Source organism: Lampris incognitus, chromosome 2, assembly GCF_029633865.1.
Source record: "Lampris incognitus isolate fLamInc1 chromosome 2, fLamInc1.hap2, whole genome shotgun sequence".
Taxonomy (NCBI): domain Eukaryota; kingdom Metazoa; phylum Chordata; class Actinopteri; order Lampriformes; family Lampridae; genus Lampris; species Lampris incognitus.
Genome location: NC_079212.1, coordinates 98,330,515 through 98,343,871, shown reverse-complemented (window position 1 = coordinate 98,343,871; position 13,357 = coordinate 98,330,515). Strand labels below are relative to the sequence as shown.

Genomic DNA, 13,357 nt, shown 5'->3' with positions numbered 1-13,357 from the left:
TCGCCGGTTCGAATCCCCGTGTTACCTCCGGCTTGGTCAGGCGTCCCTACTGATACAATTGGCTGTGTCTGCAGGTGGGAAGCCAGATGTGGGTATGTGTCCTGGTCGCTGCATTAACAGGGGTTCCCCCGGGGGGAGGGGGAACTGGGGGGAATAGCGTGATCGACCCACAGGCTACGTCCCCCTGGTGAAACTCCTCACTATCAGGTGAAAAGAAGCAGCTGGCGACTCCACATGTATCGGAGGAGCATGTGGTAGTCTGCCGGATCGGCAGAGGTGGAGCAGCAACTGGGATGGCTCAGAAGAGTGGGGTAATTGGCCGGATACAACTGGGTAGAAAAAGGGGGAAAATTCCGCGCAAAAAAAAGAAAGAAAGAAAGAAAGAAAGAAACTTAGCATAAACTAATGGTTTCAGTTACTAAGCAGTAATTCATAAATAAACTTAATATATAAACTAACTTGAGGCATTTTGTATTTAAAACCCATTTGTGCCTAGATTCTTATTGCTCGTACTTGTTCAACAGAAGTGCAGTCTACCATTTTCTCTTTTTAGTCTCATTTGTGAACTAGCTGATCTCCTGTGCCAGACATGGAAGTGGGTTTCAAATCAGCAAGAAGGACTATTTAACTATTTAACCAAGAACTATTTACCATGAAGTGCATACTGGTGCACGGATGAATAGACTCGCTAGCCCTTGGCTAACGGGTCGGACCCTTTAGTCAACTGGTTAACGTTGTCGCCCGTGGTGCGGGAGATCCGGGTTCGCGTACTGGCTGCGGCGGTTCCCGGACTGCCCCCCTTCCTGAAGCGCATACATGCTCCCTCACGCCTCTGGGCGCACGCGCTTCCGATGGCCTCACGGTCTCACCATCCCACTTCTGACACCAATGTAGCGAATTCGGGAGGCAGTCCGGAAGCGCCGCAGCCAGGACTCGAACCCGGATCTCCTGCACCACGGGCGACAATGTTAACCAGTTAACAGAGTTTATTATATTGCAACGTACATGAATAAGTAGACACGTTAGCCCTTGGCTAACGGGTCGGACCCTTTAGTCGACAGGTTAATGTTGTCGCCCGCGGTGCGGGAGATACGGGTTCACGTCCCGGCTGTGGCGGTACCCAGACTGCCCCCCCTGAATTCGCTGCAATATATTAATAGATAGATTAAATGTAAAGCACTTTGAGTGGCTGTTGAGGCTAGAAAAGCGCTATGTAAAATGCAACTTGATTGATTGATTGACTAAAAGGTCCGACCCGTTAGCCAAGGGCTAGCGAGTCTACTTATCCGTGCACGTTACACCGTGCAAGATTAATCTGCCGACGGATCAAACTTTTAAGACTTTTAAATAAAAGAAACACCCAGTGCAGTTTCCTAAGATTCAGTGACTAGCACAGGTTTCATCTGAAGACCCATCCCTTGTGCCTAATGTTGGTGTGCAAAACAAAAACGTCCTATCTCAAGGTCTTGACTGGGTTTGGTTTACCGTTCCCTCCTGTGTGACGTGTATCGATCCAGAGTTAGCTTAACCTGCCAACAAACCCAGGCACGCTCTCCTTTAAATCACCATCTGCGTGACCAGGGTGACCATATCCACGTGCCCATGCATATATAAAGTAAAGACACCACAGACATGCTCCCTAGCACCACGTTATAGACGTCTGTAAGTTGAGCACAAATCAGTGCCCAGTTTCTGACTTGTAAATAGGCTGCAACAGTGTGGGCATTGAGCTGAATTACACAGCCATGAAGAAAACAGCTTAATATGGATACGACAATATAACCATGGATGATGAGCCTGCCGGTGTTGGATGACTAGTGATGATGCCACATGCTATTTATTCGGTGTGCAGTTGAGTATCATCAATGCAATTTTATATATATATATACACACACATGATTGGACTTGATTGCTAATGAAATTTTCAAAAACGGGGAAAAAATCATTAATGGTGTTTTTCTAGACACCCAAATTGCTTACAAAAAGGCAAAACACAGTATGGGAATGGTCTAGAATATCCTTTAATCATCTGTATTAAATCATAATAAATTGTATATATTTTACAGCATGATATGTCTTCACAAATAGCATATTATATGTCAAATTTTTGGTATTTTATCACAAAACACGGCACACATTCTGTGTTTATTGTACAAGATTTTTATAATCCTTTAAGATCACAATGAAACACTGAAAGGCATGAGTTCAGATCATACAAGTGGAGACTGTCACTTTAATGGCAATAATTACGGATTGGAGTCACAAAAATAGCATTCAGTCTACATAATTACATAGCAGCATGGACATTCATATAACATCTTCCACCTCTATATTTTAGCAAAGAAACACGATTACTTCATAAATATTCCATTATGTAGTACAAATAAAATTCCTCTGGTCCGATGGGTATTTTGGCTGTTGTGGCAATGACGGTAATAGACATTCATATATAAAACATATGTGTAGTTCAACTATAAAACAGATGTGTAGTTCAACTATTTGCACTTACCGATAATAATTCAATATGACACAATTTCACCATTAGAATATAAAGCCAATACAAAGGTAAGAAATGCAAGCCTCATTTCTAACCTGATTTTAATCCTTTATTTAAATGTACTGCTGTACAGAATATATGATTTTTCTAAAACATCTTATTGTGTATAACGTGTTCACTGTATTTAGTAGTAGAGGGAATTTTGAAAGTTTTCCTTCTTTTTTGGGGGGAAAAACAGAAAAGAAATTTACAAAAGGCTAAGCCGGCATCCACATTTTCAGTCCAAATATTTCAGCCCAACAAGATTCGTAACTCATGCTTTAGCACATGGTCCTGTCTCCTCCTCCTTCGTGTCTTTGTTAAATATGAATTGTTGCAGAAGGCAACACATCGGTACTTGTATTCCAAGTAAAACAGTCCCTAGTCACATACATAGATAGCGTTATCCCTGCTTATATAGCACGACATACAGTACAACAGTATTCACCAATATATGTAAAGTAAACAGGGAGTGAGAGGGAGTGTAAAGCTTTTCAACATGAACATTCATTTCAGCGGTCTCAGTGGAGACCTACAATAACAGTCATGTTCAGTTTACCAAGGCATCCTGAATGTGACCCTCACCAAACCAACATTCAGACACTACAGCTGCTTTTCAAAGATCTCTCTCTCTCTCTCTCTCTCTCTCTCTCTCTCTCTCTCTCTCTCTCACACTCTCTCTCCTGCCCCCCCCCCCTCTCCTCATGGCCTCCCTCCAGCAACCCGAGTTTCTGATTATGAAGTCAGGTCGGCTCCTTTGTTATTAATCTAGGTAGAAAATAATGGCCCTGGCTCTGACCGGCCCCCCTGACCACCGCCTCTCTTAAAATGGGGCTCCTGGCTCAGTTACAGCGGTCATCACACTCCGCCACACCGCATTTCGTCCTTTCATCTACGCCACACTGATCATCGAGAAACCAGAAAGTGCACCACTTCATTTGCCGCTCGTTCAACTGTCTGTCTCTTCGTTGTCCTCTCGTCTCTCATTTTTCTTTCATCGGCTCTATCACCAAAGGTCTCGCACAATTACATTTGAGCGCTAAGTTACAGCAAGCCTGCCTCCTCTCAGGAGTGTGGGTGGTCCAACAAGCAAAGAGATCTACCATTAAAAAAACAACAAAATGTTTTTATGTCACGTGTACTCGCTGAAGACGTAACACAGGGTAAACATTACTTCGGAGAACAGTAGAGTACAATATGCAACCCGTTCTCTGGCTATCATATATTAGTTGTATTTTTTTAAATGTATTATTATTGTTGTTTTTTAAAGCCATATCAGCACATGTAAAAAATTAACAATACACATGTTGGAGTAGAGATCTCCCAAAAACTGGGCACCATCTATGGAGTGTGAAGTAGGGAAGAGACGGGGAGCAGGCGTAGCAGTAAAGTCAGGGCTCTGTTTAGGGGCCCCGTACTGATTGTCTCATCTAGCAGCTGCACTGCCACATTAAACCACGACCCATAGCTTTTCTAATTATATAGTACAAGCACTAGGTCTCTGTCCCATAATGCACTTGATGACACTGTTAGCAAGACCGCGTGCGCACGTGTGTGTGTGTGTGTGTTATTGTATTAGTTTTCTCTTGCTGTTTGTTTTGAAAATAAAAACATGTTTTTCCATAACTGAAATACCTCTATCTCTTGCTACAGTTTTCTTACGTAAATTAGCTCGTGCGCTTTTGTGACACGCCTTTTGTATTCCTGCATACTGAGCATGACTGACAGGCGGAGCATTATGAGGAAGCTTCAAACAAAAATAGAGCTATGCGATTTTCCAAAAAAATAGCTTTCAGGTTTGTTTTTTTTCTCTCGAATATTTATTCACTCTGTAACTGTAAAAATATTTAAGCTGTCCGTTTCTCAAAATGTTAATTTAAGGTTAAAGCTGCAAAGATTTAACAGTCTTAAAGTCTTCAGATAATTGTTCCATTAAACAGTGAATGACTTAAGCCTTGAAATGTGACTAATTCTGCTCTCCCTCGACTTCAGCAAAGCTCTCGCCGCTCATTTATTTCATACTCCGGCTCCGGCACAATGGCATTGTTCAACACCGCTGCACAGTCGCACAACGTGTTGAAAACAATACATCAGAGGAAAGACAGCGAGGCAACTCCGCACCGCATGTTGGATGGATAATCACAAAGATCTGTACAGGAGGTGTGAAAATAAAGACTAATTTGAGAATGCCTTGAAAAGCATTTTAAGCTAGCTTGGCTTGTCCACCCCCCCACCCCCCATGTAGTCTTTTCACTCATCACCTATGGCGGTATGCAGCAAAACCACATGTGAACAAGTGAGTCAATCATCCACAGACATCTCTTAAAATTTTAGTTTCAGACAACTTGAACAATTTTCATATCACGTGAGCCCCAGGTTTTAGGTGTGGCGTAGACCGAGAGGTTAGCCTTTGTCAATATCCTTTGTCACCCCCCCCCTTCCATATAAATAAATTGGACAGTCTTTAAGAAGACAGCCCCTGTGGAGTTTCAATATCTGTGTTGTTGTTGTAGTCAGCTTCTCATGTCAGGAAATAAATGGGAAAAGTGGGACTCTCTACCAGACCCGGCATTTCACCTCGGGGTTCATAGGACTTCCTTTTTTGCACTGGAATGCTTCTGAGAACGCTTCGAAATTCTGCAGCGACCCAAGTACCCTTAACACAAGAGACACATACAGCATGAGGGGCTGAGAGGTACAAAAGTAACGAGTCCAAAAACAGTCAGTAATTCGTTATAGTCCTAACCTGTACTCCAGAGGACTGTGTGAGTCGGTCTTGATGGACTGGCTGGCGTACTCAGGTCGGTAGGCACCACACCACACCTGGAAAAAGAAAAAGATTGGTTTTGTGAGAAATCCACTAGTTGTTGGGCGAATGCCCACACAGGCTTTTAACAAACACACAAAGATGGTCAAAATACTGAAACACCATGACACCTTAAAACACATACTTGGCAACCTCACGTGTAGTCGTTTGCCCATTTGTTATGGCAGCTTCAACCTTCATTAACATCTGGTCACGCTTTAATCAGCTTTTATTTGTAACCTAAAAGGACTGTAAACCTTGAAATGGCAGCGACGTAACCTGGCGTGTTTGGCACAAGCCAGTCCACCAGGGTACTGTGGACAGCCTCAGTGCAAAGTGAGTTTGACTTTTTAATGTAGTTTTGTGATGGGCGGTTGACCTGTTTTTGTTTGTGGATGACTATCAAACAGCCGATTTGGCTGATGCTGTATTTTCTCTGGCACCACAGTGGTCTTTACTTTGGCAGCCCCTCTAGACCCCCAGGTATGTTACGGGTTTGAGATTGCTTGAGCTTTTCAGCTCCCCGCCCTCCCCACTGCCCCACAGTTTATTTTTGCGAATCAAGCATTCGGTCCAAAAAAAAAAAAACCTCCCTTGTGGGCTTTTGTTCTTGGCAACTCTATATGGTGAACTATATTAAACCTGTGTTCTCTCATATAATGCATTCAGCTGCTTCATTTCCCTTTTTTTTTGTTTTTTTTTTTGTTACTCACTTGGGCAAAGTTCAGAAAAAAAAGCTGTTTGTGATCCATATGCAGACCAGGTAAATGAGGCTCCTCACCCTCTCTCTCCACCCACTTCAGATACGCCTGTAAACACACATGCACACCTATAAAATCACATGTAAACTGAACGAGAGTTATTAACTCTTTTTTTTAAGTTTATTGTATAGCCTTTGGGATTTAACCATGTTCGTCATATGAAGGACATGTGGATTTGTTCTGCTTTGAAAACATTTAACCTTGTAAGCTTGGCGAACCCCTCCGTTGTCCGCAATGTTCTCCCCCAGAGTGCTGATTCCACTGACCTGAAGTCACACAGATGAAATCATTGATAATTGAAGATATTCATTGGGATGGTTAACCATAGTCGAGCATCACAGCCAAGACAAACATTTAAGTTCTTATCTGACCTTCACGTTCCGCAGAGAGTGCACTTACATTTTGTCCACCTGCAAGCTTCCAGTTGAAGTTGCCATACTGTTGCACCATGCACTGTGACTGGTCTTTAAAGTGCTCAGCAGAGTAGTTACTCCACCAGTTTAACATATTACCGTCCTTGTCAAAGTTGCGTCCTGCAGCCAAACATAACGCAACCAGTAAAATACTGCATGATGCAAATGTCACATCCACATTCCAAAAGTAATTACACTATCACGACAAATTAGCCACAGTCAAGGAACAATAAATTTAGATCATAAAATAACAAAGACCAATTATAATAAACTTTAAACTTCCTGCTTTCTTGGATTGTCCATAACTGAATTACTTCACCGTTGTCATCAAATCCATGTGTTATTTCGTGCCCTATGACCATCCCTATTCCACCGAAGTTGAGGGCCTGAAGCTGATTCTTGCTGAAGAAAGGAGGCTGGAGGATTCCTGCAGGAAACACTAAACAGACATAACATACAGCTTAGATACATGTTTGAGGCAAGTCCACACATGGAAAAGAAACAGAAATCTGCAGCATCAAAGTGATGAGCTGTTGGTGTTCTATAAAACCTATTCCAGGCACAAATGTAAAGGTGGTTTAAATCTTTCAACAGCTGAAGAAATAACTGATACCCTCGATGATCTCATTATGGCACAGGAGCTGTTCCCAAGCCAATCTTCAGTTTTTTGCAACATTTGTGATTTAGTCTGGTTTGACTGTTGGATTGAAAATTAGAAATCTGCTCACCTATCTGGTTTCTGTTTGGGGAGTAAAATGCATTCACTACAGCCGCACCAATGATCCACCTTAGAAAGGAAATGAAGAATTAATTTGAATCGATCATATTTAGACCTCATTTACAAAAGGGGTTCATACTGTGAGCGTGACCTGTAAGTAATGAATAGGATTCTTTGCAATAAACTCATGGCATGTTGACTGTGCCAGCACAGGAGCCTTCATAAGTGCATTCATAAGAGGGTATTTAAGTTACATTGTTGGATGTAATACTATCTTACAAGTCAGGGTCAACTGGTTCTCTTAGCTTCTTTAAACCCTTGTGTGCCTCAGCCTGGAGGTTTTCAAGGATGTTCTCGAAGTAGTTCTCACTAAAATTAAGCTGAAATGGCAAAAGGGACAAGCAAAACCTGATCAGCAATAACCCCAACATAAATATTAGCATCTTCTGAAAAGTCATAATAGTAACTTAGTGTACAGATTGGGGAGAGACATAGTTGTAACTCACATGGGCATACTCCTGGTCAAGCTTCTCGTTGTTGTCCTCCAGAATATGATCAGGATACCCAATATGCTCCTTGATTGCCATGGCCTGCAAGAGATACATAACCATTAGCTTGTAGGTCAAAGCAAGCCTTGAACAGATAAGACCATATTCATGTGCTCACTATGTCAATGCCTGTACCTTCTCTCTCGCCTTCTCCTTTGACGGGGCATCCATCCAACTTAGCTCCTCCAGAGTTTCCACATATGCTTCCTGGATCTTACTGATGAGGTCACTGACCTGTAAACAAAGGTGAAATGACAGCAACACACACACAAACAGATTTTCACATCAACTCCATCTGCATTTGGCAGCCCGATCTTCCTTGAGCTAGACTTGACTAGATTTGGATTTGACTGCCCTACCCAGGAGGCTTCTTCTTCTGTTTTGTTTTCTGTTCAACTCTGGTGTCGGAGGACTCACCATTCGTTTACTTTCACCAGCAAAAGTTTCACGCACATACAGTGCCCCTACGGCATTCTCCAAGCTGCTCTGGACATAACGGACACAGTCTCGCCATCGGGCTTCCTCCACAGTAGTTCCGTACAGAGTCTAACCATCGCACACAAAACACATACATACAAATATGTACACACCCACACACACACATAAATGTTTTTTTTTATCGAATTTACTTTAACTTGTGCTTTTTCCATTATACTGTATCAACTCAGTCTCACCTTTCTGTAATGGGCTCTGGCATCTTTAAAACGGCGGCTCAGGCTATTAACTCTGTCAATGATGAGCTGCCAAGTGAGGTAGTTCTGCATAGTTCTGGAGGTACAAAGGGAAATATGAATTGACTGTGTTTCTGCTATATTTCCATGATTATGCATTCCTGTTTGTGTACTGCTTTTGAATTTTACAGATGGTCATAGGCTGACCTGACACTATGTTTGGAGAGAACTTCGTTCATCTTTTCAAGGTAGGGAGAGCTATAGACCACCACCTCCTCTTCCTTCTGTACCTCGATGGACACGCTAGACAGCACACCTTGTATAAACCGAGTCCAGTTAAATCCCTGAAGAACAAAAGGTAGTCGTTTTGCTTCATAAGCAAGTACAAACACTCTTCCACTGATGTCAGATGCCTTGCTTAAGGGCATGCCAACAGCTGGTGTTTACAAAGAGGGCAACGTTCTCATTTACTCATTTGCTAACCCCACCCAGATCTTCCCAGCCTGCATGATATTTTGACAAGTGATGTGTAGATTCACTGGAATCAGGCTTCATACAACTGAAGGCGGTGCAGCACACGTACATTAAGGCTGAACGTGTCCTGCAGCTCGCTGATTGTCATCTTGTTGTAGAGAACAGTAACATCCTGACGCTCCTCTGCTGGAGATGTTGCCTGTTCAGCAAGGTCAAAGAAAAGAATTGAATGTGCTAATGCTTCACTCAATTCAAAATTTTTCATCCTTACAAACAAATCCTACACCAATTTATTATGCTCATGATATGCAAAATAAAGATTAAGGGCTTACTGGTGCTGATTTCCTCAATCCACACTAAACTTAGCCTGGTTTTCCAAGGACATTGAAATAAGGGGGGGGGGGGGGTTCCTCATTTTTCATCCTGTCAGTATTAGCTCTCCTCATCCCCAGTGTCCCACAATTCAATTTCCTGTGGTGGCCGATACTCACATTAGCAATGTCTGTCTCCAGCTCCAGCACCTGTACCATCTCCTCCCAAACAAGCTCATCATCCTGGGTTAAGTTCCTGTCCTCTCGCACTATCTTTGCAATGGAAACCATGAAATGCAAGTAGGCTTCTCTTACCTGTGAAAAGAAACAAATCATCCTCTTTCTATTCTTTTTTTTTTAAATAAGTCACTGGCATCACAGCAATTAAAATGTTAATGCATGCATCACCCTTTTGTAGTTTCCATCGTTGAAGTAATACTCCCTTGAAGGCATTCCAAGTCCCGGCTGGTCAATCTGTTAACAAACAGAATAAAGCAGATTTGTAATGCATACCACGTTTTAATTAGCTTTATTGTAATGTTAATATTTTGTATACTTCTTGAATAGTTAATGCTGCAATAATGGCTATGAGCTATGAATTGTGCTCGGATAGAGGGGCTGGCATACATAAATGATATGGCGGCGGGAGTCGCAGTCGTCCGTCCACACGTACATGTCCAGCAGGACCTTCTTGTGAAAACGTGCTGTGAGGGTTGCCAGCGTGTCCTCCAGGTTCCACGACTCCTCTGGGACAACAGGTAGAAATTGGTTTCTTTATCTTAACACCATGATCTTAACTTACAGAGCTGTCTAATCAACCGGGACATTTTTTTTTTAACTGAAAGACTTCCTTTTTCAATTGAACACAACCCCTCTTCTGATCTGCCAGGAAAGTGATAAATCTGTTTATGCCCATTTATGGGTAGTTAATTCTGCTTGAGCCACCATCCTTGATCACATTTAATTACAATGGTGGCAGTCGTCGGGAACTGGGTGAAAAGCAGAGCAAGCTATTTAAAAGATCAGCCACAATCCTGACTGAGGACATGCTGTTGTGCCCACCCCACATCCCCCCAATCATAAACACCTGACTGCTCAGCTAAAAGGTCTTGAGAGGCTATTTTGATCATTACAGCAAATAGGATCACATGGACATCTGTAGAGATATTTTTCTGAGTGTACAGGGAAACATGAGCAGGCAGCCGGCAAGCGAGACTGTGTGGTGGACATGCATTTGTGTTGGCACCATGTACCTTAGTTTTTGTTTTTTTGGATTCCCCCTCCCTTTTTCTCCCCAATTGTACCCCAGCCAATTATCCCACTCTTCTGAGTCATCCAGGTCGCTACTCCACCCCCTCTGCCAATGTCGGGGAGGGCTGCAGACTATCACATGCCTCCTCCGATACATGTGGAGTCCCCAGCCGCTTCTTTTCACCTGACAATGAGGAATTTCGTCAGGGAGACGTAGTGCGTGGGAGGATCATATCCCCCCCCCCCCCGAACAGGCGCCCCAACTGACCCGAGGAGGCACTAGAGCAGCAACTAGAACACATACCCACGTCTGGCTTCCCACCTGCAGACACGGCCAATTGTGTCTGTAGGGACACCCGCCCAAACCGGAGGTAACACGGGGATTCGAACCGCCGATCCCCATGTTGGTAGGCAACAGAATAGACTGCTACGCTACCCAGATGCCCCCTTAGTTTTTTTTTCAAACCTATATTACCTCTGGTGGTGTTCCAATCATCTGAGGCAACGGGCCAGTCTCCAATACTTTCAATGAGCTTGAGGAGGGGCTGGGAGTCCCGTTGCTCAATGAGGCCTGCAGACGAAACACCAAAACCCCATCAAATGACATCATTGCGGAGCCCCCCCCCACTGTCATGTTGACGTGTCAGTAAGCTGTATATTCTGCTGTCTTCAATTAGACTTAAGATCACTATTGAGAGTGTGTGTTAAGAATAATTAGTGCCTTACTTTCATTCATACAGGAGTAGTAAAGCGTTTTGGCTTTCTTGATGGCGACCCTGTCCTGTTCATTCCCAGCCTCAAGAACGCCTGTGTAAACAAAAGAGCATGCAGGCATTTCCTTGATTTCCTTATAAAAATTAAACTTTGAAATAGGGGAATAATGCTACCGCCGGTTTTTAGGAATCACAAATCCATTACCACTTGCTTGAAAACTCAAAAGCGATGTGTATAGCTCACTGAACCAACAGAGATGAAACCCTTGGCACTTCTACTGTATTACTGTGGAAACATGTTTACTGACCTTTGAGGACAATCTCCAGCTTGTCCCTGAGAATGTCAAAGACGCTGTGACGGGAACTGGTTTCGGGTATGACATGGCGCTCCAGCCAGCCACCGCAGGCGTACTGGTAGAAATTCTCACAAGGCTTCACCGATGCATCCATGTTCTGCAGGAGCCGGGCAGCTTTGGATCCGCAAGCATGGTTGGAGACCCAGAGAGAGGTAGGGCGGGGGGGGGGGTATTAATGCAGTTAGAATATTGTTTTTGATAGTAAAACAGAGAACAGGGGTAAATGTGTTCACAAAATGAAATGAGGGGAAAGCAAATGGGTGCCGGCTTTCACCTGCAGTAACACACTCTGCGGTTGTGCACACGTTGTGGATGTTGGAGTGATACTGGTGCCCTGGGAATGAAATTGTTAAAAGTTATTGGACCGGGCTATTAACTGCTGGACGATTGACATAAGAGATGGAAAAGCTGGCCCACTTGTACTGTAGGTCTATTTCCTATTGCAAAATGTGGCTAGCTTAGACGAGTGTTTGCGTGTCTGAAGGGAATAGGCTCTGTCAGCAGCGACTGTGTTCTTTTACTTTTGTCCGAAACTGCTGATTAGGCAGCAAATGGAATTAAGGGGGCTATCGGAGATGGCCCCAGGAAGCTTTAACATGACAGATGCCTTGTACACTTTGCCAAACCATTTTGTGCTCAGTTTGCTGGTGTTAAAATGGATCAAGGCTCACCCGCGTTTGTTGCGCTCCTTGACACACCTGGCCCATTAGACAGCTCTGAATTGGGATGGAAATAGGTTTCAAGAGATGCCCTCTCAGTGAGCACTTCATGTAGATAATCAAGCTTCATGAAAATGGATTTGCTGCCCTGACCAATATACAACTGAAAGTATAATTAAGTCATGACATGTTATCAATTTCTGGTATGTCTCAATGAAAAAATGTCAGATTTGTGTAAAATTTAATCCAAAATGGGATGTGAGTGAGATGTGAATTTTAATATTACTCCGAGGTGGTCTTTTTAGAAATCAAGACCCCGCTAGACATAGATTAAAGTGATGATCGCCGACTCACACGAGTTGGCGGCTGGGATCTACCTAAAGTAATCTGTAACATTACTCACCTTTCACCACCGATGTGTAGAGGACTATAAGCCCAGCCAAGGCACAGCTGACTAACAGCAGCAGGACCAACAGACCAATTTCTGCAGCAGTCCAGCGGCGCTTTCCCAAATTTGACGATTTCTCCATGATATCCATCTGGCTTTCGGACTTGCCCATTCTCTCTGTCGCCTCTCTGGGGAAGCTTGCGTGGAGTGAGACAGAGACACTGGTGTGTGTGTGTGTGTGTGTGTGCAGTCTGATGCAATTTAATGTCAAAATGACCTGGAATGAGCAAGCGCTTAAGTGCACCACCAACACCTACAAGTGCGCAGTAAAGAGCCGCTGAATGGGTTATTTTACTCTTGCATGGTTCATCCCACGATTTTTCAACAATAGACTAGAATTGCATACTTATTGCAACAAGAGTTGCAATGCATGCATTTGTCGCATTTTTCCACTTAGATATATAGCTTTATCACATAGCTACATCTGTTGATATATAGACCCTACTCAAGAAAATTATAGTGTAAAAGAATTTATGGAGTGGAGCATTTATTCTATAGATAACAGGCCAAGATGAACTCGCCCAGGACACCATCTTCCGAAGACCATTATCAGCTTGAAATATTTTGTGCATAAATTGAGCATTTTTAAACACGACTCCAGGCCTTCTTGCCATAAAGCAGACATGAATAGAGCTATTTTCTACACATAATAATCATATATGTTTGAATGCAGTGTTGCAAATTAGCATTTA

General features: G+C 43.2%; 1 protein-coding gene across 2 annotated transcripts; it reads right to left on the bottom strand.

Moving 5' to 3' along the window:
* Positions 1 to 5,092: 5,092 nt before the first annotated feature.
* On the bottom strand, positions 5,093 to 12,777 carry mmel1 (membrane metallo-endopeptidase-like 1). 2 transcript variants are annotated; one of them, XM_056274973.1, is made up of 23 exons: positions 12,621 to 12,777; positions 12,230 to 12,274; positions 11,833 to 11,892; positions 11,511 to 11,672; positions 11,216 to 11,296; positions 10,965 to 11,060; positions 9,866 to 9,984; positions 9,647 to 9,712; positions 9,419 to 9,553; positions 9,037 to 9,126; positions 8,661 to 8,797; positions 8,457 to 8,550; positions 8,200 to 8,328; positions 7,918 to 8,016; positions 7,741 to 7,824; positions 7,514 to 7,614; positions 7,245 to 7,303; positions 6,836 to 6,955; positions 6,503 to 6,636; positions 6,304 to 6,369; positions 6,056 to 6,151; positions 5,283 to 5,359; positions 5,093 to 5,192 (listed from the first exon to the last, which is right to left on the bottom strand). In XM_056274973.1, the coding sequence occupies exons 1-23, from the start codon at positions 12,775 to 12,777 to the stop codon at positions 5,093 to 5,095; spliced, it is 2,307 nt and encodes a 768-aa protein (XP_056130948.1). The 2 variants fall into 2 exon arrangements, with proteins under 2 accessions (XP_056130948.1, XP_056130949.1); XM_056274974.1 differs by lacking the exon at positions 12,230 to 12,274.
* Between the last annotated feature and the right edge of the window lie 580 nt (positions 12,778 to 13,357).

What these genes read in the sequence shown, in the direction of transcription:
- mmel1 (XM_056274973.1), bottom strand. Translation starts at nt 12,777, where the DNA reads ATGGGCAAGTCCGAAAGCCAGATGGATATCATGGAGAAATCGTCAAAT. An exon ending in AGGACACGTTCAGCCTTAAT is followed by an intron (nt 8,798 to 9,036) that starts GTACGTGTGCTG and finishes TTTGTTCTTCAG; the next exon opens with GGATTTAACTGGACTCGGTT. An exon ending in AGCTTGCAGGTGGACAAAAT is followed by an intron (nt 6,370 to 6,502) that starts GTAAGTGCACTC and finishes GTGTGACTTCAG; the next exon opens with GTCAGTGGAATCAGCACTCT.